The 24,352-nt window shown below is 49.9% G+C and overlaps 1 protein-coding gene across 2 annotated transcripts; it reads left to right on the forward strand.

Annotated features, from left to right (window-relative positions):
- Positions 1-7,405: 7,405 nt before the first annotated feature.
- On the forward strand, positions 7,406-23,001 carry dapp1 (dual adaptor of phosphotyrosine and 3-phosphoinositides). Of its 2 annotated transcripts, none has more exons than XM_039759813.1 (9): positions 7,406-7,596; positions 13,663-13,785; positions 14,115-14,248; positions 15,984-16,114; positions 17,414-17,461; positions 18,842-18,904; positions 19,333-19,418; positions 21,841-21,928; positions 22,526-23,001. In XM_039759813.1, the coding sequence occupies exons 1-9, from the start codon at positions 7,532-7,534 to the stop codon at positions 22,547-22,549; spliced, it is 762 nt and encodes a 253-aa protein (XP_039615747.1). In that variant the 5' UTR covers positions 7,406-7,531; the 3' UTR covers positions 22,550-23,001. The 2 variants fall into 2 exon arrangements, with proteins under 2 accessions (XP_039615747.1, XP_039615748.1); XM_039759814.1 differs by lacking the exon at positions 7,406-7,596 and adding an exon at positions 11,998-12,438.
- Positions 23,002-24,352: the final 1,351 nt, after the last annotated feature.

The following is a 24,352-nucleotide window of genomic DNA, read 5'->3' on the forward strand; positions in this document are numbered from 1 at the left end:
TCTCCAAGGCAGGCCGTCTGGACCATAGAACAGCCTCTGCAGCGTCTGGAGCCTGAAGGCCTCGATTTTACTTCTGACGTCAATCAGTCCCTGCCCTCCTTCTGCCACTGGTAGGTGCAGCACACCTCTCTGGACCCAGTGTAGACTGTCCCAAAAAAAGTCAAGGATGATCGTCTGTACAGATTTGATCAGAGCTACTGGTGGATCAGCACACCTGAGCTTGTGCCAAAACATGGAGGCAATCAAGTTATTCAGGATTAACACCCTGCCTCTACATGAAATGTCCCTCAGAAGCCACTTCCAACGGTTCAGCCTTGCTTGGATCAGATCTGTCCACCCCACCCAATTGTCTACAGCAGTGCCATCTGTGCCTAAATACACCCCCAGGTACTTAAACACGTTTCTATTCCATTGGAGGGTCTCAGGAAGAGCTGGAGGAGATGCGAGTCCCCAGTCACCCAGCAAGAAAGCATTGCTCTTGAGCCAATTGACTTTCGCTGTCATCAGTCTTTGAAAAACATCTAAGCAGTTGACTAAAGTGTTTACCTCAGATGTAGAAGACACAAAGACAGTAACATCATCTGCGTAGGCAAGACCTTAAAACAAGCAGTGGGGCAAACTGGGATGCTGAGACCAGAAAGACGACGCCTGAGCTGCTCTAGGAGGGGCTCAATTGACAGAGAGTAGAGCATCCCTGAGAGTGGGCAGCCCTGGCGAATACCCTGGTGACAGAGAAAGGGGCTGTTGTGGCACCGTTAATCTTCAGAACGCCATATATATTTGAGTAAAGCATTCCAATGTATTTGGAGAAGGAGGACCCAAACCCAAAAGCTTGTAGGACTCTGAACAGATATTGGTGATCCACTCTGTCAAAAGCTTTTTCTTGATCCAATGAGATCATTCCTGCCTTTAAACCGAGAAGCTTTGAAGTCGTAATCAGGTCTCGCACCAGAAATATATTGTCAAAGATGGAGCGGTCTGGCACACAGTAGGTCTGATCTGACCTGATGACACACCCCATTACTCTACGCAGGCGAGTAGCCAGAGCCCTGGACAGAATCTTATAATCCGTACATAAAAGGCTAACAGGACGCCAGTTCTTGAGGTCGGACAAATCTCCTTTTTTTGGGAGCAGAGCAATAACAGCCCGCCGACAGGATAATGGCAGTTCATTGTTCATTATGCTCTCTCCGAAGACTGCCAATAAATCCACACCTAATAAATTCCAGAATGTCTTAAAAAACTCGACCGTCAGGCCGTCTATGCCAGGTGACTTTCCTGTATTTAGTTCGCTGAGGGCCGTAGTCAAGTCCTGTAAGCTGAGGGTTGTATCCAGAAGCTCTTTTTCCGTTTTGGGGATTTGTGGCAGGTTGTCTAGGAGGCTCCTGGTCTCAGAAGAATCTTCTGTTGTTTCGGCACAGAACAGCTTTTTATAAAAATCATGAGCAATAGCTCTGATGGCCTCAGGCTCCTCGATGATGCGCCCATCCTCATTTTTCAGAGCGTGAATCACTTTACTCTGTGATCTTTTCTTTTCAAGTCCAAAAAAAAATTGAGAAGGAGAATCCATTTCGACCAACTCCTGAATTCTTGAGCGCACAAGAGCACCATGCACCCGTCTGTCCAATAAGTCCATGAGATCTTGTTTTTGTTTTAGATTTTCAAAGACGCCATCGTTAAAAGAGCTGTCTAAAGACGAAGAGAAGCTCTAAGATGTCCTCCTCCAACTCTGCCATTGCCTTCCTCATATTCTGAGTTGCATTCTGCGTGTATTGCTGACACAGCACTTTGATCTGAGTTTTTGAACAGCCCCACCACTGCCGCAGAGATGAAAAGGAACTTGTCGTCAACCTCCACCTCTTCCAGAAGAATTCAAAACTTCAATGAAACGGAGATCTTTCAGTAGGCTGTTGTTGAAGTGCCAGTATGACGGAAAGGAAGATCGAAATGGAAGTGAAACTTTGAGAAGGACAAGACTGTGATCAGAGAAGCCAGAAGGATGAATGGAGCAGTTCGCTATAAGATTGCTGTGGTGATTCAAGCAATACACTCTATCTAGTCTCGCCATGGAGATCGAGCCCCGAACACTTCACCCACGTGTACTGGCGAATTCCTGGGTGTAATGCCCTCCAGACATCAAAAGGTCGGCCTTGCTGAGGACTGACTTCAAGTGAGCGGAGCTGGGGTGAGGCTCCAGGCCATTTCTATCTAAGGAGGCGTCATCTGTGCAGTTAAAATCCCCCCCCACAAAAACAAGATCTTCATCTTTGCACTGCACAAGTAAGTCATGGAGCAAAGAGAAAACAGCAAACGCTCCCTTCCTTCATTGGGTGCATAAACATTTATGAAGACCCACGTTGTGCCCCCTAAGCAGGCTTCCACTTTCAGCAGTCTGCCTTTAACTACCTCTGTCACGCTAGTCGAGTCGGGTGAGAAAGAAGTAGAAAAGAGAATGGCGACCCCGGCACTAACACTCGACCCGTGGCTCAAAAACATCTGTCCCTGCCAGCCTCTGTGCCAGTCTGCCTGGTTAGCAGGGTCTGTGTGAGTTTCTTGTAAAAAAATAACACTAAGCTCCTTATTAAGTAGATAATCAAACACCGCGACCCGCTTGTTGTCATGTCGACTTCCATTGATGTTAATTGTGCCAAAATTACACAAAGGCATGAAAAGGCAAAAAAGAAAAGCGGTCACCAAGAACAACTTTAAAAAAGACATGGAAGGACGTGTCCAGCAGTACATCATACTGGCTTGGGATTTAAGGATCTTTTCACCCTGCTCATCACATTTTTCAGCCGCACAGCTTCAGTTCTCTTAAGGCCTAAAGCTGTAGCCTGGCGTAGGACCCCCTTAGCTGAGCTCAAAAACAGTTGGAGATCGGGGAATGGTGACTCACATTCACACCCCTCTTGCCCTCAATAAATTTTACAAAACGGATTATGTTGTCGTTACTGTAGCCACCACGGAAGCTCAGCTGAGGTGACAGATTGGACCTCACTGATGTCCCCGAGCCACCGCCTTCATCCTGACTCACAATACCGACGTCTGCAGGCACCTCAGGCTCATCTTGAACATTCTCTGAGTCGTCAGCTGCGGAGACTGAGCTCTCAACTTTATTGTGTTTAAGTGCAACACTGCTACATGCGGACCCGTCTTTCCTTTTTCTTGTCACAGGCTTTACCCACTCTGTGTCATCCTCCATTTCTTGAACATTGCTCGCTGTTGTCTGCTGAGGTGCTCATCTTATTGATCGCACCTCAGCCCTAACATTCTCCTCAACCTCTCGTATCTGTTGTACAGCTTCTGTTTCAATGAGCTCGGCGCTGGGCAGAGCCCCATCATCATGAACGGCAGCCACACTCACAGGCTGCTCAGCACCATCACTCGTATGTGCAGAATGAACAGTAACACCGTCCGTAGGCAGTGATCCGGCCTCAGCCGCAGCGTCCTTCTCTGGGGCGCTCTCACCACTCTGCACGACTTTAGTTGCGGGCGCGGACTCAGCCGCATCCGCCGGCTCAGCTGCACGTTCAGGTGCCAGTTGCGCCATCATAGCAGGTAAAGAACTGCCCTGATCCTGCACACTCTGACCAGGGCCCTCCATTAAGTCCTCCTCCACATCAGAAAAACTGACGGAAGACTCACTGCCTTCATCGTCAAATAATATCGAGTAGTCCTCTCGGCTACTTTTAGAAACACCAGGTACTGCGGAGTCTGTAGTTTCCTCAGAACGCTTACACTGGCTAGCCTTGTGCCCCACTTGACCGCACTTAAAACATTTCATGGACTCGGATGATATAAAACCACATAATCAAATCCATCTACTCTGAATTTGAGAGCCACATCAAGTTCACCTTGTAAATCGTTTAAAATCATGTGAACTTGTCTCCTGAAAGAAACGACATGTTTTAAGTCGGGTGATCGACAGCCCAAGGGAATCATTGAAACTTTTGATATGATCTGCCCATATCTTTCAAGTTCTTTGATGAGAATATCATTCTTTAGAAACGGAGGAACATTTGAAATAATCACTCTCCGTGCAGGAGTAGAAAGAGGTAAAACTGAAATTAAGGTACCGTTAATAATCACACCATTCTGAACAAGAGTATGCACCAAACTCTCATCATTTAGAAACAGGACAACACTTTTATTCATCCGAGACGCTGAACGTACATTTTTACAGCCGATTAACTTGCCGACTTCCACTACACACGCCTCAACAGAGACCATCGGATCAACCAGCAACTTCACGCCATGCCGGCGTGTTAAGTTTTCAAAATTGCGCGGCATCAAGCCAGGCGGTGTTTGTCTCGGCGCGGCCATTGCGGCCACGCCGCAAATACAATACTGGGGTCAATAAGAAAAACAATATGTAGACAGCAAAATGAACCCCTACACATTAGAGAAAAACAAAAAACAAAAAATATAAAGATTAGGAAAAAAGAATAAGAAATACTCACGAGCCCACCCGGCACGCCACCACCTCCTCCACCTCCCGCCAGCAACCCACAGACACGCCCACGAAAGACCTACGCAATCAAACCACAGACCGACAGCGAAACAGCATAGAGAGATAGAGATAGATAGATAGATAGATAGAAAGATAGATAGATAGATGTGAAAGGCACTATATAATAGATAGATAGATAGATAGATAGATAGATAGATAGATAGATAGATAGATAGATAGATAGAGTGAAAGGCACTATATAATAGATAGATAGATAGATAGATGAAAGGCACTATATAATAGATAGATAGATAGATAGATAGATAGATGAAAGGCATTATATAATAGATAGATAGATAGATAATAGATAGATAGATAGATAGATAGAGATAGATAGAGTGAAAGGCACTATATAATAGATAGATAGATAGATAGAGTGAAAGGCACTATATAATAGATAGATAGATAGATAGATAGATAGATAGATAGATAGATAGATAGATAGATAGATGAAAGGCACTATATAGATAGATAGATAGATAGATAGATAGATAGATAGATAGATAGATAGATAGATATATTGAAAGGCATATATAATAGATAGATAGATAGATAGATAGATAGATGAAAGGCACTATAGATAGATAGATAGATAGATAGATAGATAGATAGATAGATAGATAGATAGATAGATAGATAGATAGAGTGAAAGGCACTATATAATAGATAGATAGATAGATAGATAGATAGATAGATAGATAGATAGATAGATAGATAGATTGAAAGGCACTATATAATAGATAAGATAGATAGATAGATAGATAGATAGATAGATAGATGAAAGGATAGATAGATAGATAGATAGATAGATAGAAAGGCACTATATAATAGATAGATAGATAGATAGATAGATAGATAGATAGATAGATAGATAGAGTGAAAGGCACTATATAATAGATAGATAGATAGATAGATAGATAGATAGATAGATAGATAGATAGATAGATAGATGAGAAAGGCACTATATAACAGATAGTGATACAGGAGGATGGGTGGGGAAAAAAGTCTGAGTGGCAGCCAACTGGGCGGGTGAGATTGGGTGGGTGGGGCAAGCTGTTGGTGTTGGAGGCAGAGTGAGTGGAGTTATATGTCTGAGTGGCAGCCGACTGGGTGGGGCTGGCTAGCTAGCTCGGTATGTTGACAGGGTCCTTATTGTCACGTGTGTAGTGAAATTCTCCTGGAGGTGCACACCAAGGTGTAACTTTCACTCATGTCCAGTCCTTGGTGTTTCCTTTGTAACTCAAACGTTTATTTTCCACAGTTATTAAATGAAGCCGTGTGTTTCCAGGGCCTTATCAATCCACGCACACACTCACAATACTTCCTAGTTCCCATTAACCCCTTCATCATTATTGACCCGGGTATTTAACTCATAAACTACTGTTGAACTCTGAACTAAATGTAACACAACACACAGAACATAAAAATGTTACTACAGGCCTTGGCTCCCACATCTCCCATGCACGTCCTTATCAACGTGTAACTCCTCGTCACCCTGATGTGACAGGCGCTATATACGGCCTGACTGTCCCCTGTACAGAACGCAGTGCTGATCAGCATGTGACTGTGATGCCAGACCCCTGAAATGTCGACTTTGTGACCTAAAAGTCTCAGAACGCATTCACAGCAAAGGCCAAGGCGAGTTTCCCTGGATGTCGTTCTTTTCACAGCAAGTGCCATCACAAGGCATTTCACGAAGAAGCTGACGTCTTCCTCACGAGGCTTTCACCCCCTGCCTGAGTGTTAATAAATGGACGGTGTGCTGTTTAAGACCGAGACCCCTCCATTTCTTATTAACATATCAAACGATAAATGAGATACAAAATGAGCCGACGGACGTCCATCCTACAATAAATAGAAGTGGAGGTCTCGGTAACGTCAATCTGCTCAGGTCCACAAATTCTTTTGATGGTGGTCTTAGCTTTGGAAACACCTGCTGTGGCAGAACAAGAGCAGCCACAAACCACGCACTGAAATAACGGGTTTTATTTAACAGCAAGAGCCACTTCTGATTAAGAAACTGCTTGGAATGAAAGGAGTTTGAGACCCCAACCTACTGGTCACCTGTTGGCTCACTAACATCACATCTCAGTCTTGTTTGGCTGACATTTTAGGGAAAGCGAGGCAATTCAAAGAGGTTTGTCTTAAAAAACACAGCAGCAATTAAAATGGAGGAGAAAAGAAGTCAGTGGACAGCAGAGAATGAAGAAAGCGGCAGGAAGAAAAACCTGCTGCCAGTGCGGCCCTCCAGGATCGGAGTTGGAGACCCCGGTACACGCCATCGCCATCACACTCCTCTTTCTCACTCGTTTCTTCTGCATTTTAATGCTCTTTGCGTCTTTCAGTCCCTGGACATCATGTTCATTGACTTCTAACGAGTTGGCATCTTCATTTTGAAAGGCGCTATATTAAAATGGAGGCTTTTTGCAATGCACATCTCCTATTCAAGTCAAATTTTGTATTTGAACTCGATTAGATGAGCTCTGCTCTTCTCACCCTTTGAAGGAATTTGGGAAATCAAGTTTCCAAGTTACGTCAGACGCCACTCAGCAGCTCATCGAGCTCCTCGTTCCATGTTGTTTCTCCCTCCACACTCCAAAGACACGCCTGACTGGCCTAGTGTGGTTATTTCCTGCCTTGTGCCCAAAGCTGCATGGATGGGCACCGCCACGCCGGAAAGTGGAACACATCAACTGGAAAGCAGAAACTGTACCCCCGTACCGTGTCCGTGGGCGCGGCTCTCCCCCCTTAAGACACTGACCAGGGTAAGCGAGTTTGGGAATTGAATGAACGGACGCGGCGATGAAACTGAAACGTGAAAGCCTGCGAGCGAACGCAAAACTCCATCTCCCATGAGGCCACGCGCGCCGCGTTCTCTCGAGAGGCGGGGCGCCAAACTTCCTCATTTCACAGAACGCTGCGCTTCTGGTTGCGGGGCGCGCGCCTACCTGAGACCCTCTCGGTCGGGACTTGCCTTTTCACTTGTTGTTGGTTTCGATTTGAGGCAAAAATTCCAAGGAAATGGGCGACTCCGTCCGCAGCGACTGCACCGAGGACGAGCTGGAGGACGGCTTGGAGTCTTTAAGGTAAGAGGCGTGAACGCGAGGACCTGCGCGCTCCGTCGGCACCCCGACTTTAACTTCTTCAAAGGATAAAACGTGCAATCGCCGAATTAATGGGCCAGAAGGATCCCTGACGTGGACTCGATTGCCACTATTCACTGCGACAGTCTAATATGCGGTGACACCCGCACAAGTGTGCCTCAAAATGTCACACGGTTTTTGTTTTTTTTTTTTTGGTTAATTTTGCAAAATCTGCGCTGGCGCTCCAAGTCTAAGGGAGATCCGTAAGAGTAAAGCGACTTGCAAAGACTGGCATCCTGACCAGACAGGGGGCTGCTTACCCACAGGACTTCTGAAACAATAGGGAATGCGAAAGCGTGTGTGTGCGCGTGCGTTCACGCTGGTGGACAGGCGGCCCGACCAGGAATTGGTCCTGCCTTACCGGGGTCTTCTCCAGCTGCCCCGCGACCCTCTCCTGGAGGTGGACGAATGGCTGGCAGTGTCTGCGAGCTTCTCCATCTGGCGTGGCTGTAATTGCAGCTTCCGTTACCCGACATGGGATCGAATAACGGAGAAAGCGCATTCAAAAGATGAATTAACGGAAGATGACCCTGTAGTTAGGATATAGCGGGTTGGATAATGGATGGATGAAACTCCGGGGCCTCGTCTGCTTTTAGAGATGGCGCAGGGGTTTCATGTCTGGCCTCGTCGCTGCACACGAAACCGGAGTTCGCTTCCTACGGAAACCGTTTGTACATCGAGAGCTTAGCAGGCGGCTGTGAATGCACGTGAGCGCGTCTCGCCATAGCCGGGCGTCCCGTCCAGTCGCGTTCCCGGACGAAACAGACGAGCGAATAGAGAGAATGTTTGAATGGCCAGACCTCCTCGGTGGTCACTGCGCGTGGCCGGTATCGGGTTATCTTTGAATGCGGTGTTTTCAATGTTCAGCAGACGAATATCACGAAAGGAGACGTCCTTCAACCTCCTGGCTTGAAACCCCCTTTGTGTCGTCAGTTCAGGCAGCGTGCACGGTCTTAGAAAGGTTAGGCTTGGTGGGCAGTTTACAACGCGATCGAGGAGCTCTCTTGGGGGGTATGGTGGGCATAAAAAAAAACATAATCCACCCCAAACCCCCCGTCAGGACCCTCACGTTTAAGCCCCAAATTGTTTCTCCTCCTGCCATCTTTACTTTGATTGTGATGTGCTGCATGCCTGGGCATTGGCACGTCGTATGCCCTCCGTATGTCGTCTTGTAATGTCGCAGATCGAGTGCACAGCTTTCTGCAATGTCCTTATTGTCACGTGCTCGGAGGACAGCATGCGCTAATTGAGATATCATTGAATTATTGAGTATCCCTAACGGATGGTGTGCGGCACAATTGGGCAGATTTAGTAAGGAGTGTCGCTGTAATAAAATAATAAAAGTTGTTGTCCCTAGTGTGTGTTATGTGTGTGCCCTGCGGTGGGCTGGCGCCCTGCCCGGGATTTGTTTCCTTGCGCCCTGTGTTGGCTGGGATTGGCTCCAGCAGAACCCCGTGACCCTTTAGTTGGGATATAGCGGGTTGGATGGATGGATGGATAGAAAAGCCTGACCCTCAGCAGCCCATTTCATTGGAGTCCGTCCAGGCGCCACTTCACCTAACCAGCATGACTAAAATTCTGTAATGGCAGCCCAGTGGCTTTCTCCGTAAAGAGTCAGGCAGATCATCAGGTGTAACCGAGTCGTCAAACTGGAAAGTCCGCTCCGCCTCTGGCAGACTGGAAGGGAAGGAAAGTCTGCAGTTGTGGGCCTTTTTGGTGAGCTTAATTCTTCTCCGGTCAGCCGGGCTCATTGCAAAATGGCTTGCGACACACGGACTTCCCGACTCGACCGCCACACGCACAGCACGACGTGTTCAGAGAGTGAAGCCAACCCGCCAGAGGTTCTTAGTTAAAAAGCTCCAACTCTCGGCGCATTTCGTCAGCGAGACACGTCTGTCGCAACAACACCCTTCAAGAATGAAGGGCCAGAGTGGCACCTCGGAGCGATGCCTGGTTTTCTGGGCTCTTGCTGTCAGATTGTGTTCACCTGATGTCATATAACACCGAAGATGTCTGTCTGGTGCCCAGAGAGTCCGTCTTAAATGGGATGAACGGCTTCTTTATCAGGCAGAGGGCCCAGTAAAGTGCCAGTACTGCCAAGAGTGAAGGTGGCAGGCTACTGCGCTGTTCTGCACCCCGTCATTGGGAAACGGGCATTAGTGAGGAGAAACGTCCACAGATTTGAGAGTAAACGCGGCTCACAAACAACCGCAGCAGATGGCGACGCATGCAGCGAAGCGTTGGGCTGCACTTCCTTTTCTTTGAAAACGCCGATGCAAGCTCGATAATTAATGCAGGGTGAAATGGAACAAAGGGTTAAAGACGGCAAGTTGGCTGTCGGTTAGTCGGTAGATCAGGTTTACGTTTGTGAAGCTCGTCACTCACGGCGCTGCCCTCCTCCCGTTTGTCACATTCGGGCACCGCGACAACTTCACAAATAAAAAGCAGACTTTACACGGCGAGTAAAAGCCCACGGCTGTTTGTATTTGCCGAAAGGTAAAAGACGCAGAGGCACTGAACACACAGACAGACAAACCAGTTTGAAACCAGTTAACACAAAGGGACCCTCGCAGTGCCTGACCAGTGAGTCATTGTTGTGCTGATTGTCGACGTCTGCGTGGAGTTTGCAGGTTCCTCAGGTTTCTGACGTGACTGCGGTGGGCTCCGCCAGGGTTACGATTGACCCCGACAGCCTGATATTTGTCACGGGGGGCTCAAACCCCTGGTCTGTTGTGCCAAGCTCCTTTTATTGTGTACCCATTCCTGTCTCTGATTTTTAGAAGTATTTCCACGCACTCAAAACTCCAAAGGGGACCCCAAGCTCACATCCTCAAAACTCCAAGATGGCTGTAAAGTGGGTTGAAGACCCTGAAACGTCCAAAACTGGGGGTGGTAGCACTGGTACCTCGTAATAAGAAGACCAGGGTTCAGGTCCCCCAGTGTGGAGTCTGCATGTTCTCCTCGTCTCCTTGTGAGTTTCCTCCCACAGTTCAAAGGCATGGCGGTTAGGCGGACTGACGACTCTAAGATGGCCCCCCCCCGTTGTCAGTGTGTTTACCCTGCGATGAACTGGCGCCCCCTGTGGGTTGTGTTCCGGCCTTAACCCCTTGCTTTCTGGGGTACACTCCAGCTCCTCCACGACCCTGTTTAGCAGACGTCACCCCTTTTACTCGACCAGGGTGGGTCGCAGGGACGTAGTGTGGCATGGCGTGGTGGTCTTGACTCCTGCCACACAGCTCCTGAACCCTGAGTTTGCTCCTCAGCCTGATTATGGATGGAGGTTAACAGGCGGCTAACCTGCTTGGTGATAAGTGGACCTGAGAGCCTCCCGCTGTAGCTGGGCATTCCACCCATTGCCATGTGGCACTGTCAGCACCAGCCCAGTAACAGAAATGGTGGACGCGTGGGTGTTGTTTCAGCCCACCTCTAAAAGCCCCTATAAACTGTTTACTGCATGCCAAAGTCCCCAGGTCTTCCCCAGACAGAGAGTCCATAGGGGCTCCATGTGTGTTTAATGTGGGCACCACATGGGCGACCCATCCAACTGTGCACCCAAGGATCACATGGAGCCACGGTCATCGGATGGGGGGGGACCACCAAACTATCCAGGTTTTTGCTTGCATACCAGGCAGTTGGTAACGGAGTACACTGACCCCTAATGTCACCTTCAGAGTCACCCGTTAGATTTGTGAATGTTCAGTGATGTCCCTTGGCATGGTGAAATCTAACAGAAGCTTGACCCCCTGCCCTCCCAGTTCAATTGCCCTCCTCAGCCTCAGTAAACCAGGATTGCAGTTTGCATCAGATGGCAGAATGCAGTGTCCAAACTGGACTGTGTTGGCACAGGGCACAGACTTGGTTACACAATTCTAATTTAGCATGAGTGCCACCTGAAGTTCATTGTCCACGAGATGCGCCACTTAGTTGTCATCTATCCTACTAAAATATTGAGAAACAAAGGAGGGGTGAAGTACCAGGGCAGGGGCACCCGAGTGTCTGATCTGGAGGGGGCGCCACTGGGCTCAAAGCTCCAGAAGCTGTTGGGAGTCCTGCCACCCTCTGCCCACCATAGACGTGCAGGAACGGGGCTGGGGAGTGCCGAGTGTGGTGTGGAGTGACATTCTGAAGTGATCTCTGCTGATCTGCTTGGTCCCATTCACCACTCCAGTCAAGCCCGCCACCCTCCAGTAACCCACGGTGTTATGCGGGGCCATCACATGATGAGTCCCCAAGCCATCATGCCCCCCCTTGTGCTGTATGTCACACGTGTGTCCAGACAAATGGACGTGTCACTCAGTGCACTTGAACCGAAACTGAAATGAAATCTGTGAGCGACGCGGCACGAGGGTCAGCTTAGTGGGGGGCTTTCATTTTAGTGTAACACGCTTGGCGGCTCTCGAACCGGAGCTGCCCCTGGTTGGCAGAGGAGGCATTGCCCAGCTCGTTTATTTCTTCAGCACCTTTCACGCTGAGTGCTCCGCTGTTTGTGAAATGCAAAGCAGGAGAAAAAAAGCAAAAAAGAGAAGTTGGCGCCGTTCTGCTTTCATCGGGCACTTTGTCTTGTTGGCGGGTACCAAAAAAAGCGCCATGATGAAGAAGTGCGAGTGACGACCAAGTTCCTTTTTGAAAGCGTCTGTCGCGTGTCAGAGCAGGCGCTAAAGTGAGTCGAGGCTTGTGGGCAGCAAATGGCTGACTTTGGTGGGCTTCGAAGGGTAAAGTAGACGGACTGAAGATGCGGGGGCGGAGGTGGCTGGGAGAAGACGCACTGAAGAGAGGACCACCCTGGTAAAACCGATGTGCTGTAATTTGTGCCATCCAGTCTGTCCATCAGGCTGATGTACCAGTTCAGCTGAAGGGACCCATCGGTTGGTCGGGTGGGCACCTGAATTCTCAGCATCTGGTTTTGTGCTTCATGCCTGCGTGGTGGGCAGCATTAGGCTCTCATTCCATGCTTGGCTGTTGTTTGTTTGTTTGTTTTTATTTTTGTTGTTTATATTTATTTATATATTTATATTGTTTTTTGTGTGTTTGTTTATTTCATGTTTCTGTATTTTGCTAATAAGATTCATTTAGAGGCATACGTTGAGCCTTGGGGGGTGGAGCCACCAAGCAGTGCAGCTGTAGGCCCCGCCCCAGTGCTGTTTAACAGCCAACAAGATGGCTGCCGTGGCATCAAGAATGGCTTCTGCTCATTGGCTGTCCTCGAGAGCACTGGGGGTGGGGTTTAGAGCTGCATGGCCACGCCCCCCCAGTGCTGGCATCTCCTCATTGGCTCTCCTTTGACTTGTTGTGTTTGTTCTTTCTCTTGACTTTGTTACACAGTAAGGTTATGGGGGCTTTGCTCCGCTTTTCTTTGCCTTTTGATTGAAACTTATTTTATGGGAACAGTGAACTCCCTGCGGCTCTGCCCCTGTGGAGGTGGATTTAGAAGGCGGATGGTTTGATGTTTTTGGACTGGGTTGAATTTTTACATTTTTTTTTTTTCTTTTTCAGCACCCCAGTTACCCCCTTTTTGTTGCCTGCTACTTGAGTTTGGGCACGGCTCACCTTGATGGCAGACCTCGGGGAAGCTTGAGGCTCATTTTGAGGGTAGAGAGCTGGGCAGATCATAACAGTCACGACAAGAAAAGTAAATGGGGTCTGCCTGGCACCCCTCGTACTCCAGATGACAATGACAGAGAGAGAATCTTTAGACTACGGTGGCTGTCCCTTGTCATCTGCTCAGGGTTTTGTCACTTCTTGGTCGCATATTCCTGGGTTTGTGGTTGTCCGTGTGAAGAGATCGTTTCTAACGTTTTGGGTGAAGTTTTTTTTTTTTTGAAGAGCCTTCTTCACAGTGACAGCCGGGCCACCTGGTGGTCTTCATCTGAAAGGTGCCGTTCCTCCTCGGTGGCTCTCCGTGGTCCTGAATCGGCCCGTCTCTGGACCTTCTCTCAACCCCGAAGTTTCTTTTGCCCACCAGGTGCCACCCAGCTTGCTGCCATTTAATTTCAGTTTATTTTCTCCTAGTTGGTACCACCATGACCTGACCAGACACGCCACTGAGGCCCTGCTGCTCACCAACGGGAAGGATGGCAGTTACCTGCTGAGAAAAAGCAATGAAGGCCCACACAGCTACGCCTTGTCGGTGAGGTGCGTCCTCATTTACACCACTGGGTTCAGCCAGCGTAGTCGGACCCTCATGCAGGGTGGGCAGCTGCTCGTATTCATGGGTATGGGGGGCTCTGCTCACAGAGCAGCATGCTTGGGCTCCTCCACATTAACTGGGACCCCCATTCCTTCGTGGGCTTTACTAGGACCCTGATTAGCTTTTAACTTGTCTTCAGGTCAGCCCTCCGGTGTGCCCTCGTTCTCTACCTGTTGTGTTCTTCATCACCTTGTGGGGGGCTCATTGGGAAAGGGGGCTCTATTCAGAAAGACTGAAGCCCCCCCTATCTATATCAAGATGTTTGTTTCTGCAGAGCAAAGGACTCGGTGAAGCACTTCCACGTCACCCGCTCGGGCTCTGCCTACACGTTTGGGTTCAACGAGTTCTCCTCCCTCAAGGATTTTGTCGGCCATTTTGCCAACCAGCCGCTTATCGGCAGCGAAACAGGTGAGGCACGTTTGTCATTCCTCTGTACGTCTTTCTGTCACCAGCAGGTGGCACCACACATGCTGTTAGACCCGCGGTGGGCTTATGCTGGTCCTGGAGGGCCGCAGTGGCTGCAGGTTTGGTTGCTCTCGTATCCCGGATTTCCTGTTTTCCTTTCTAAGGATGTCGCCCTAAAATGGAGGAGCACTTCTCAGTCCTTCACTTTCCTTCAGGCATTTAATTAAACCCAATAGTGCGCGATAAACACACACGGGTGTCAATGGAGGGCTGCTGCTTTCCTTTGTCATTTGTATCTTATCGCTAATAAGGAGCTTTTAAAAACCGACTGAAAAAAAGCAACAGGGGTTCCAAACCTTAACGAGCGAGACCACCAAAATGAGGCAGAAGGGCCACTTGAGCAATAAGCACTTGGCAATTGGCTTGGAACAAAAACCTGCAGCCACAGCGGCCCTCCAGCACCGACTCTGCCCACCTCTGTGTGAGAGATTTAGGGGGTCTTGATTGTCACATGTGCACAGTGTCCTACTGGTATGCGCCACATGACACACCACATGCCCGCTGCTGTTGACATAATGCCACTTAAAGTGCGGACTCGACGCCAAGCCACATGACCGCTTAACGCTGGTGGGCAGGGTCCGTCCTGGTGTGCTCACCGGATGCTGCCTTTACAACCCATTGTGCTGTTGACATTCCAGTGAGGAGGACCTCAAATGTCACCAGATGTCCAGTTGTCATCGCTTAACTCGAGGACAGTCGACTTCTTCAGTCTTCCTCCCGGGTTGCTCTCCTTCATGCCCTGAGGCAGCCTAGTTGCTCTCCTCAGATGTATGTGTGGTGACCCTGTGGTGGACTGGTGCCCGGTCCAGGGGGCTATTTCAGCGATGGGCCCTGCTCGGGTGAGAGAAGCGGATGGACACCAGCTGGGAGCCACCTTGCTGACTCCCTCAGTTGTTTCAAACACTTCATTCCTGTTGACTCCTTTGATCGTTCCTCTTCCTCCTCCTCCTCCTCACTGGTTGCTCTCCGTAGTCCTGACTCGTCCCACTTGCTCTCCTGAACGCTGCTAATATGGAGACCCCAGCTGTCTGCAGGACTCCAGATGAGCGTGTGCTGCTCACATCAAGGCGCTATATAACCTAATGTCCCATTTTGCTTTCTTACTGGCTTCTGTCCACAGCCTGGACGTAAATAGCGTGGCCGGCCCACTGTGACCCCCCATTTCTTCACCTAATTCACTTCTGGCTGTGCCACTGAAGTAATCGACGCAGACCTCGGCGTTAACACTTGCAGACCACCACTCGGTGCACACGTCTCTGCCATGGGATTCATAACAGCAGTGCTAACGTTTGTGAAGCGCCGTCTGTTGGAATGACCGAGACATGGCGACCCTACAGACACTTGTCCTTTTATTAAGGTGGTTTTCTCCTGGTTTGGTGTCATCGTCCACCAGTTACTGGCAGAGTCGTCCAGTTCATTAATGCATATTATAAAGATCGGCCGCCCCAGTGCTGACCCCTGCTGGAGACCTGGGGCGTCCAGCGTCCTATCCACTGTAGCTCCTCCCCACTAAACGTGAGTGACTGGTCGACAGTGGCAGGTAGGGGGAGATCTCTTTAATTCTGTATTTATTGATGTTCCTCCCCTTTGTCCTACACAGGAGTGGACACTTGGACAAGTAGAAGTGCCCCTCATGCTGACCTGCGGCGGGTCTCACATGTCCTCCTCTTTCTTTTAGGCACCCTCATTGTTTTAAAAAACCCGTACCCTCGAGAGGTGGAGGAGCCGTCCATTTACGAGTCGGTCCGCGTCCACACCGCCATGCAGACCGGCCGCACGGAGGATGACCTCATTCCCAGCGCTCCCTCGGTAAGTCGCCAGGTGGGAAGTGAAGGGTGTCTGGTTAAAGCTGGTAAGCTGAGCCCAGGGTGGCAGGCCTTTCATGGTGCCCTGCCCTGGTGTGCCCTTGAGGTGTCCATTCTCAGTCTTAAACCTTGGACTCCACTGGACCTCCAGTGGGCCATCAGCCATCTTTCACCCTGTGACTTGAACCGTGCGCGCGTGTGTGTGTGTGTGTGTGTGTGTGTGTGTGTGGCGCCACCAGCTGGCTTCTCAAGACTGGCTTGTTGCACTGCTGCTTCGTTGTAAGGGACCCTCGACTGAAGATTTGGGTCATCTGACAAATGTTAAAAATGGTACAGTGGGCAGTCATGACTTGTCGTCCAGTCCCAGTGACCTTACTGTCTTGGTGACCCCAAGGGCTAAGCTTTGCCCTCCTGTTCTTGTCTCTGGACCACACTGACCACACAAACACTGACCTCTCTGCTTTTGTCTCGTGCCACACTACTGACTGGCCACCCATCAAGTGCTTCTGTCACACAGGTGGACTGGACGAATGCTTTGGGTCTTAACATGTGTGCCACTCATCTGTAATCATCTGGGGGGCATTCGGGCTGCGTGCCTGAACCCACCATACTTACAGAATACAAAAAATAAGCGGCCTGTCCTTTGAAATGCATTGAGGTCGCGTCATTTGTGTCATTTTGATGTCCCCCTCAGGCCACCACATTCTGTGAGGTCATCAGGAATGGAATGTCCTCTGATGTCCTGACTAAACTGTCTACCATTCTGGACCCCTAATCACCTAATTGTCTCCAGCAGATACCTACTGTGGGGTGAGCACACTGGCATCAAATGGCTGCCCAGGTGATTGAAGGGGCTTCACATAGACGGTGGCGAGCGCTTTATATAAATGTAATGAATTGTTCATTGTTACCCCGTCATGTTATGTTGAGTGGTCCATACCCAGGGCAGCCTTGTGCCTAGTAGTTCTCCTGGCATGTGTCTCGGTGGATGCCAAGTTTGGTCCATTTATCACCTTCCATTACCAGAACCCACAGCCTCATCCTGATAAGTAAAGGTACGTGACATGAGCCTCCTGCCCCTGAGCCCCTAAAGTGGGTGAAATGGGCACCAGTGCTAATGTGCCAGTCTGCTGTAGGGGTAGGTCTCGATGTTCTCTGTCTTGGCCACAAAGGTACCGAGTCTTCAGTCTTCACGAGCAGTGGCACCATGGTGTCTCTATGCTGCGTCACTGGGCCACATTAGGCCACCGTGACATTACTTGTTGGGGAGCTCATGATGTCCCTCTTCTCTTCTGTCTCATAGTTGGGGACAAAGGAAGGATACCTCATCAAACAAGGAGCCATCGTGAAGGTAAGACCCCAGAGCTCATTGCCTGGTTTTTCAGTTGGACCCTCTTTCTGACACCAATGCCTGCTAATAATCCGATTAAAAAAAAACTGATGGAGCCTGAAAAGGTGGGCACAAAGTCGATCCTGGCTCTCTGTGACATTGACAAAGTGACAAATTGGGAAATGAGCTCCTCAAGTGAAGGAAGAACTTCAAAAACTAACAAGGGGGTCGAAGCCCTGCTGATGAGGAGTCTGCCATATGTAGGAATTGCAAGGAGGGGCACCTGGCATCCCGAGGCGGGCACTGATATTTTGTTATGAGGACGCCAGCTCATTTCAGCCACAGGGAGTCCATGTGCTTGTTCACCTTTGCTCAGGTGTGTGAGGGTCTAGCTTCGGCTTCTCACTTCTGCCTTGACCCTTGAGGGCTGTGCCCCTTTTGGGCAGGTCTGAAGTGTTGGGATTGGGGTGTACAACACGTTGGAGCAGAAGCGGCACATAGGGTAGGGTGGTGTGGCATCTGGACACGAGGACAACAAGCGCTGGGGTCAAAAGGGGACCTCCTGTTTCAGGCCATGGTCCCACCCAGTACTGCGGACCCATAGATGTGATTGGCAAGAGGCTGTCGGCCCACCACCACAGTTTTCTATTAAGTGCCGCCCCCTTATTGCACCCTGGCCCCTTAAGGTCCACAGCACAACTCTTTAAAGGAGCTCCCAGATGGAGAGAAACAGCAATGCCACCATGGGCACGATAGTGACATACCACGGAAGAGACCCCCAATTGTGTAAAAACTGTGAAATTAAAATTTCTTCCGAATGAAACTGTTAAGTAGTAAAGTGCCCCCAGGTAACCAGATATGCCGATGTGCCCCTTATAGTGCCAGTCTGTAGATTTTTCTCCTCTTAGAGATGTAAAGACTACAAAACGTCTCCATGCCAGCCAATCAGTGTGGTTGCAATTGGCGAGGACTCAGGTGGTACTAACCTGGCAGTTGCTTGTGTTTTAATGGGGTGCCCGGCCTTTGTGACTCGCCACATTCCCAGCACGCTCCCCAATAGGTCAGGGGCAGACTGGAAGTTGCCAGTTCATTCCCTCTAGTGACGTCCCTGTCACTTTACAAACCTTCAGCCCGAAACACTCAGCTGGTCCTGGGGTTGCCAGGTAAACTCGCCAGGTGGCACATGACTCCTCTGGGCGTCCATATTTTCATGCCAATCGCAACACTTGGCCCTCTGGGATGGCAGAGGGAGGCTGCCTATGTGTGTTATAGCGCCTCTCCATATTTCTATATTAAGTTCTGAGGAGTTGCCCTCCCAGTACGCCTTTGCTGTATGGCAGGATGTCTGCCCGCATGTCTCCAGGCTCGGTCGGCTCTCATGTCTGCTCTTTCCGTTTGCAGAGCTGGAAGACCCGCTGGTTCACTCTGAACAGGAATGAGCTGAAGTACTACAAGGACAAGATGGTGAGCTGAGCAAGTGTCTTGGGGCTGTGCCACTGAGGAGTGTGTGAAGACTGGGCACATACAGTAAATGCCTGGCACCGGGGTGGGCTGTTTTCCTGTGCCTGTTGTCTGATGGCCCCAGATTGGCTTCCATTAAGAATGTCCTACCTCTCATGGTCAATCCCAGCATGCTTTCCACTGGATCCCAGTTGGGCTGACAGGTGGTCCCTACAAGGTGGGCAGCTGATTCCCAATCACCCAGAGAAAGGAAAAGGTGGCCTAAAAAGGATTGTGAGGGGGGTGGGGAGTCATACACTGTTGCCATGGAAACATTGTGTGACATTTTGACCACTAAGGCCCTTCTATAACCTAACTGGTCCTGAGACCACTGCACTTGGAGTGCCACCGAGATGCCAGCCTGCCTGTGTGACACGCCTTTGTCCTTGCAGTTCACTGAGCCGATCCGCACGTTGGATTTGACCGAATGCACGGCCGTCCAGTTCGATTATTCTCAGGACAAAACCAACTGCTTCTGGTGAGTCGCCTCTCGGCTTCATTGTCTTCACTTATTGGGGGGTTGGGGTGGGGGGGCTTGGACTTGCTGGTCTTGCGTCTGCCGGTGGCACTCTGGTGACCTCCTACCAACATCCACAGACTCCAGTGCCACTGTGGGCTTCGTGAGAGACCCCCGCCATGACAGTAAGCGCTCGGTGTGGAGTCGGCGTGTTCTCTCTGTGCTCGTTTTCTATTTCTTTATCTCAGACGTGTGTGTTAATCGGCCCCCCAGATGAGCAAGTGGTCTGAAATCCCATCCAGAGTTCCTCTTCCCAGTCTGTCACCCATGATGGTGGTCTCACTTGTTGTTGTGATGCCCATTGGTGCCAACTGTGCTCTGTGATGGACTTGTGCCCGCTTGTGCCCAGTGTTTCTCGCTGACTAAGCAAAAGGAGGGATGGATGTTTATACCCACCTAAAGGCGCTATATAAAAGAGGTTTGTTTTAATACTGGCAGCCTGCTGTTTCTTGTTACTGATTTGAATTTGTGTCATCTGCCCACCTGCTGAGTGACATCACAGGCACATCTGCTTGTCAAGGGTGGCTGTGCTGCACCCTTGCCATCTTGTGCCCTCCTAGTCATTGTTTGTTTTTCCATTTCCTCATTGTGGGGGTCCCATTTGGTCACTTCATATAAAAACAACACGCCGGTCAATGAGTGCAGAGTGGTGTAAAATGTGGCGGGTGACCATTTGATGATGTGGGCCACTTCAGTGTTGCATTTCATGCCAGCCCTCGTGATGCCCCAGAATCGTCTCCCTGCACCAAAACAAGCAGCCATTCGCTGCCCCCTCTGGTGATAAGACAAGACCTCCCCTAGCAGGCCCACCATATCTCTCCTATTATTATATACAGTCATGTGGGAGGGTGGGCCTGGTACACTGTGTGGCACCTGGGCGTTGGAGGGGGTGGCTCGACATCCTCACATCCCTTTTAGAGCTGCATTTTGTCACAGCAAGCACCAGCCAATCACAGGAATCAGATGTGTTCTGGGTGGGAGAGCCAGGGGGGCCGTCGACTGAGATGCTGCAGTTATATTTAGCCCCTCTATGGCTTCACTTCCTCCTGCCTTCAAAGTGCCAGTCATACTCGGTAGCAAATGCCACGCCGATCTGAACAGCTTACCCACGAGATGAGTAGATGGCATAGCATTCATGAATGAAATGTCCAGCAGAGCGATGACCACATGTGCGTCACAGGTGAGGCACTGGCCAGGCTGTGTATAGCGCCTGTCACAGTCAAGTCAGCGCCTAAACCCCTCCATCTGTCCATCCATCTTCTAAACCCACCCCACCTTGAGTTGGGTCAAGTGGTAGCTGGAGCCAATCCCAGCCAGCAGAGGGCGCAAGGCAGGAACACTACCAGGACAGGACATGGCATGGCCGGTAACCAACACCATAAAAACAAGCAGTACACCTAAGGTGGCCACGGCCTCGGCCCACCAGAGGTGGTCTTACTGTACACAGCTGCTCTTTCTGCTGTGATCGGGGTCCCTGGCGCTTTACAGTGCAGGAGGAGATCAAAACGAAACTGGAGAGCCGCCAGCAGCTTTGAGCCGAGGGGGGCATGTGGCTGAAGGATGGCTGTCGACAGCTGGACGTGTGAGCAAAGCTGAAAAATAAAATGCCAAGTCCGATGCCATCTCGTTATTAAAGCTGTGATGACGTGGAGCTTCAGCGGGCAGGCAGGAGGGCATCGATGTGCCCTCCATTATCGATTTGGAGTGTCTGACAGCTTGTGGACACCCTACACCATAAACCAATTTGGTCCCCTTTCTCCACTGTGTCCCTAAACTGGACTGGGACGCCATTTCTAGATATTCTTGCGTCTTCAGTGAGTTCTCGTTTTCTTGATGTTGTTCTTGAACTTTTTCTCGTTGTCCACTTCTTTTTTTTTTTTTAACTCTCCCCGATCCTTCGTTTTTTGTTTTTGATCCGAGGCTCATTGGCCACGTGCGTCACTTCAGCATCAAAGGTTTGCTTTCCAGACGTCCCAGGTTTTAGTAATCGATTTCTAGCTGAGGGCCGTGGTGCCATCTATCCTTCATTAACTTTCAGCAGGTGGGCTCGATTTTGTGGCATCGAGGAAGGACACATTGGTGATGTCTTCCAGGGTTAAAGAATAGTCAATGGAACTGCTCCTCCAGTTAAGTTTACTGTGACGAGGACAACGGGTCCTGCGCTGGCCGCGTTCGTATACGATGTGTGCTGCTGCAGCAGCTTGTGGGCAGGGCAGGGCAGGGCAGGATGGCACGAGCGTTTTGTCAGAGTTAATGTAACAGGCTGCTGTGCCAGTGTAGCGTTTCTCCAGCCAGGGTGATGGTGGCATAGGGGTACAAGTGTGGAATGGCCAGTGTCGCGGGGTTAGTAATGGACGGCGGGCTTTCTCATTTCTGCTCTCAGCCTGGTGTTTCCCGAAAGGACCTTCTATTTGTGTGCCAAGACGAGCGTCGAGACGGACGAGTGGATCAAGATCCTGCGCTGGAAGCTGGTCAGTGATGTTTCATTTTACTTTCTTTAATTTTACAGCACTGTGGTGGATGAAGAATTCAGAAATGTCCTCTCCACGTTGGGACCGTTAACTGCGAGGCATGGATTGGGGGCCCAGATTTGGGGTTGATCATCATCACCATCACTAAGGGATGGAGGGCCTCACAACGGTGTCATCTGAATCCCCCGTCCTCCTTGGCCCTCAGGAGCCCCCCTACTGGTTTTTAAACTGACCTTTCCAAGGGTCATCCCAGTGTGCTGCGCCCTCCGAATGATTAATGTGGGTCAGTGTGGCACCATCCCACTTTTACAATTTGGTCGCGGATACTCTCTCCGTATGAGGAGCGCTTGCACCACACGAGTGACTCTGTAGGAGGTTTTAGGTCATCTGTGGCGCGTCACCATTCACACGGCCAGCTGACGAGGTCGCGTATCCAGTGGAGGACCTCAGAGTTTCCCAAATCTCATCATGGGAATAAAGTGGGATGCCAGGTGTTAACAAGTGGCACAGCCTGTGGTCCACGTGCCCACCACACTGTTTAATACCTTTTGACAACAACATGACGTTAATTAAATGAGTGCCTTTTCTGTTTTACAGTCACAAATCAAAAAAGGCATCTGAAGACGACACTGTGATTTTTGTCATCAAGACGCGGGAGAAGAATAACTGAGACCCCACTTGAAGGAACCTGAACAGGACGACTCTGCGGCCAACGACGTCACCGGACACGACACGCGACGTCACAGGTGGCGACTTCCAGATGTACTCGCGTCTGCTCGATGGCCTCCGTCACTGGACCTGGAGAATGGAACGGCGCAGGGTACCGAGGGCTTCTCAACACCCGCCCGAGGTTTTTTGTTTTTTTATTTCCGATCCCCTGCCGATAATTAAAGCTTCAAGCATTCAGGTGGTTCCCCGCAGCCACGCAATGGCACAGGATCATTTTACAAATCTGCGTTTGAGTCCTCGTGCTGATGGAAGACCACCCTGGCGCACACCTCGACTAAGCTGCTCTTCGTGCTTTACCTCTTTTTACTGTTTACAGTGACTGACCAATAAAACGCTGAACTGCACACTTGGCTCGTGTTGGGTTTCAGGTCACACAGAGATGGCACAGCAGTCAGCACCAGGGCTGTCTTTGACTCCTGTGCCCAGTGAGTGAGGGACTGGCTGGCACCCCATCCACCTTTGGTTCCCAAATTGTCTTCCTCGCTGCAATGCTGAGGCAGAGGGTCAAATCAGGAGTGCAGCCAACACTTACTAGCACGTGAGAAGCACCAGGAGCCATAACTGTCATAATACAGGGCCTGGAAAAAAAAGTATTTGCCCCCATCCCGATTTCCTCTGTTTGCTTATTCATCTCGACAACCGAGTAAACACAATCCACGGTCTTTAAATGATCATTTCACTCACCACTACCTCTATCATCCATCTGAAAACGTAACAGTCCCCTTAGTCACTCAGTCAGCAGGCTAAATGACACCCCAGCTTGATGGCTGCCAGCCCTACTGCATCTAAACGGCACTTCAACGGCACCGTCTCAGCAAGGTAGAGTTGGCTAAAAGGTCTCAATAAGTGGCACCCCACCCCTTAAAAACATCACTAAAACGGAGACCCCAGCAGACCACCGTGAGAGCCATCATCTCGGAAAAGGAGAAGCTATGACGAGTGGTAAATCTGGCCTAGCAGAAGAACATCTAAGGGAGTGCAGGCCTCTCTCCGCTCAGTTCGAGATTCCACCGTTAGCAAACCACTCGAGCGCACAGTCAGACATGGCGCTGGTAGTCTGATGGTGTGATGGTGTGGGGATGCTGGGTGAAGCAGCATAAATTCACACGGCTGGGATCTGAAGCTCCAGTGCAGCAGGGCAGCGACAGTCAAAAACCCTGCAATGTGGCAGGAACTCGAGCAATTCTGTATCCAGGTGGTCCGTTGTGTGGTGGGTGCAGCGCATACTCTCAACCGCTGTGGGGGGAAAAAAAGTGGGCCAAACTTTCTCCAAAGCGCGGGGGCACAACCATGTACTGTGTTAAGCGGATTATTTTTTCACATGGGTGTTTTGTTTCCCCCTTCAATCGACCAACTGCTCCTTTAAAAACTGCGGATTGGGTTTACTCGGGTGGTCTTTTTTATACCAAATCTATTTGGAGATCAAGTGTTATGAATAAGTAAAACTAGAGGAAAGGGGCAAATCCTTTTACACGGCCCTGTGTATTTCGATACAGGCAACAGAGGTGACCATTTCAGTGCTTTTAATGTAATGGGTAGCCATTTAGAAATGGTGCTGCATATGTCCTCTGGTTCACGTCATGTCATGTTACATTTTAGCTAAAGATCTGGAGTCATTTATTGGGACAGGTATGCAGAAAGAGAGGGTATGGCGAGGGGGCAAATACTTTTTCACAACACACCATAAAGCGAAGC

This window comes from Polypterus senegalus, chromosome 7 (assembly GCF_016835505.1).
Source record: "Polypterus senegalus isolate Bchr_013 chromosome 7, ASM1683550v1, whole genome shotgun sequence".
NCBI lineage: Eukaryota > Metazoa > Chordata > Cladistia > Polypteriformes > Polypteridae > Polypterus > Polypterus senegalus.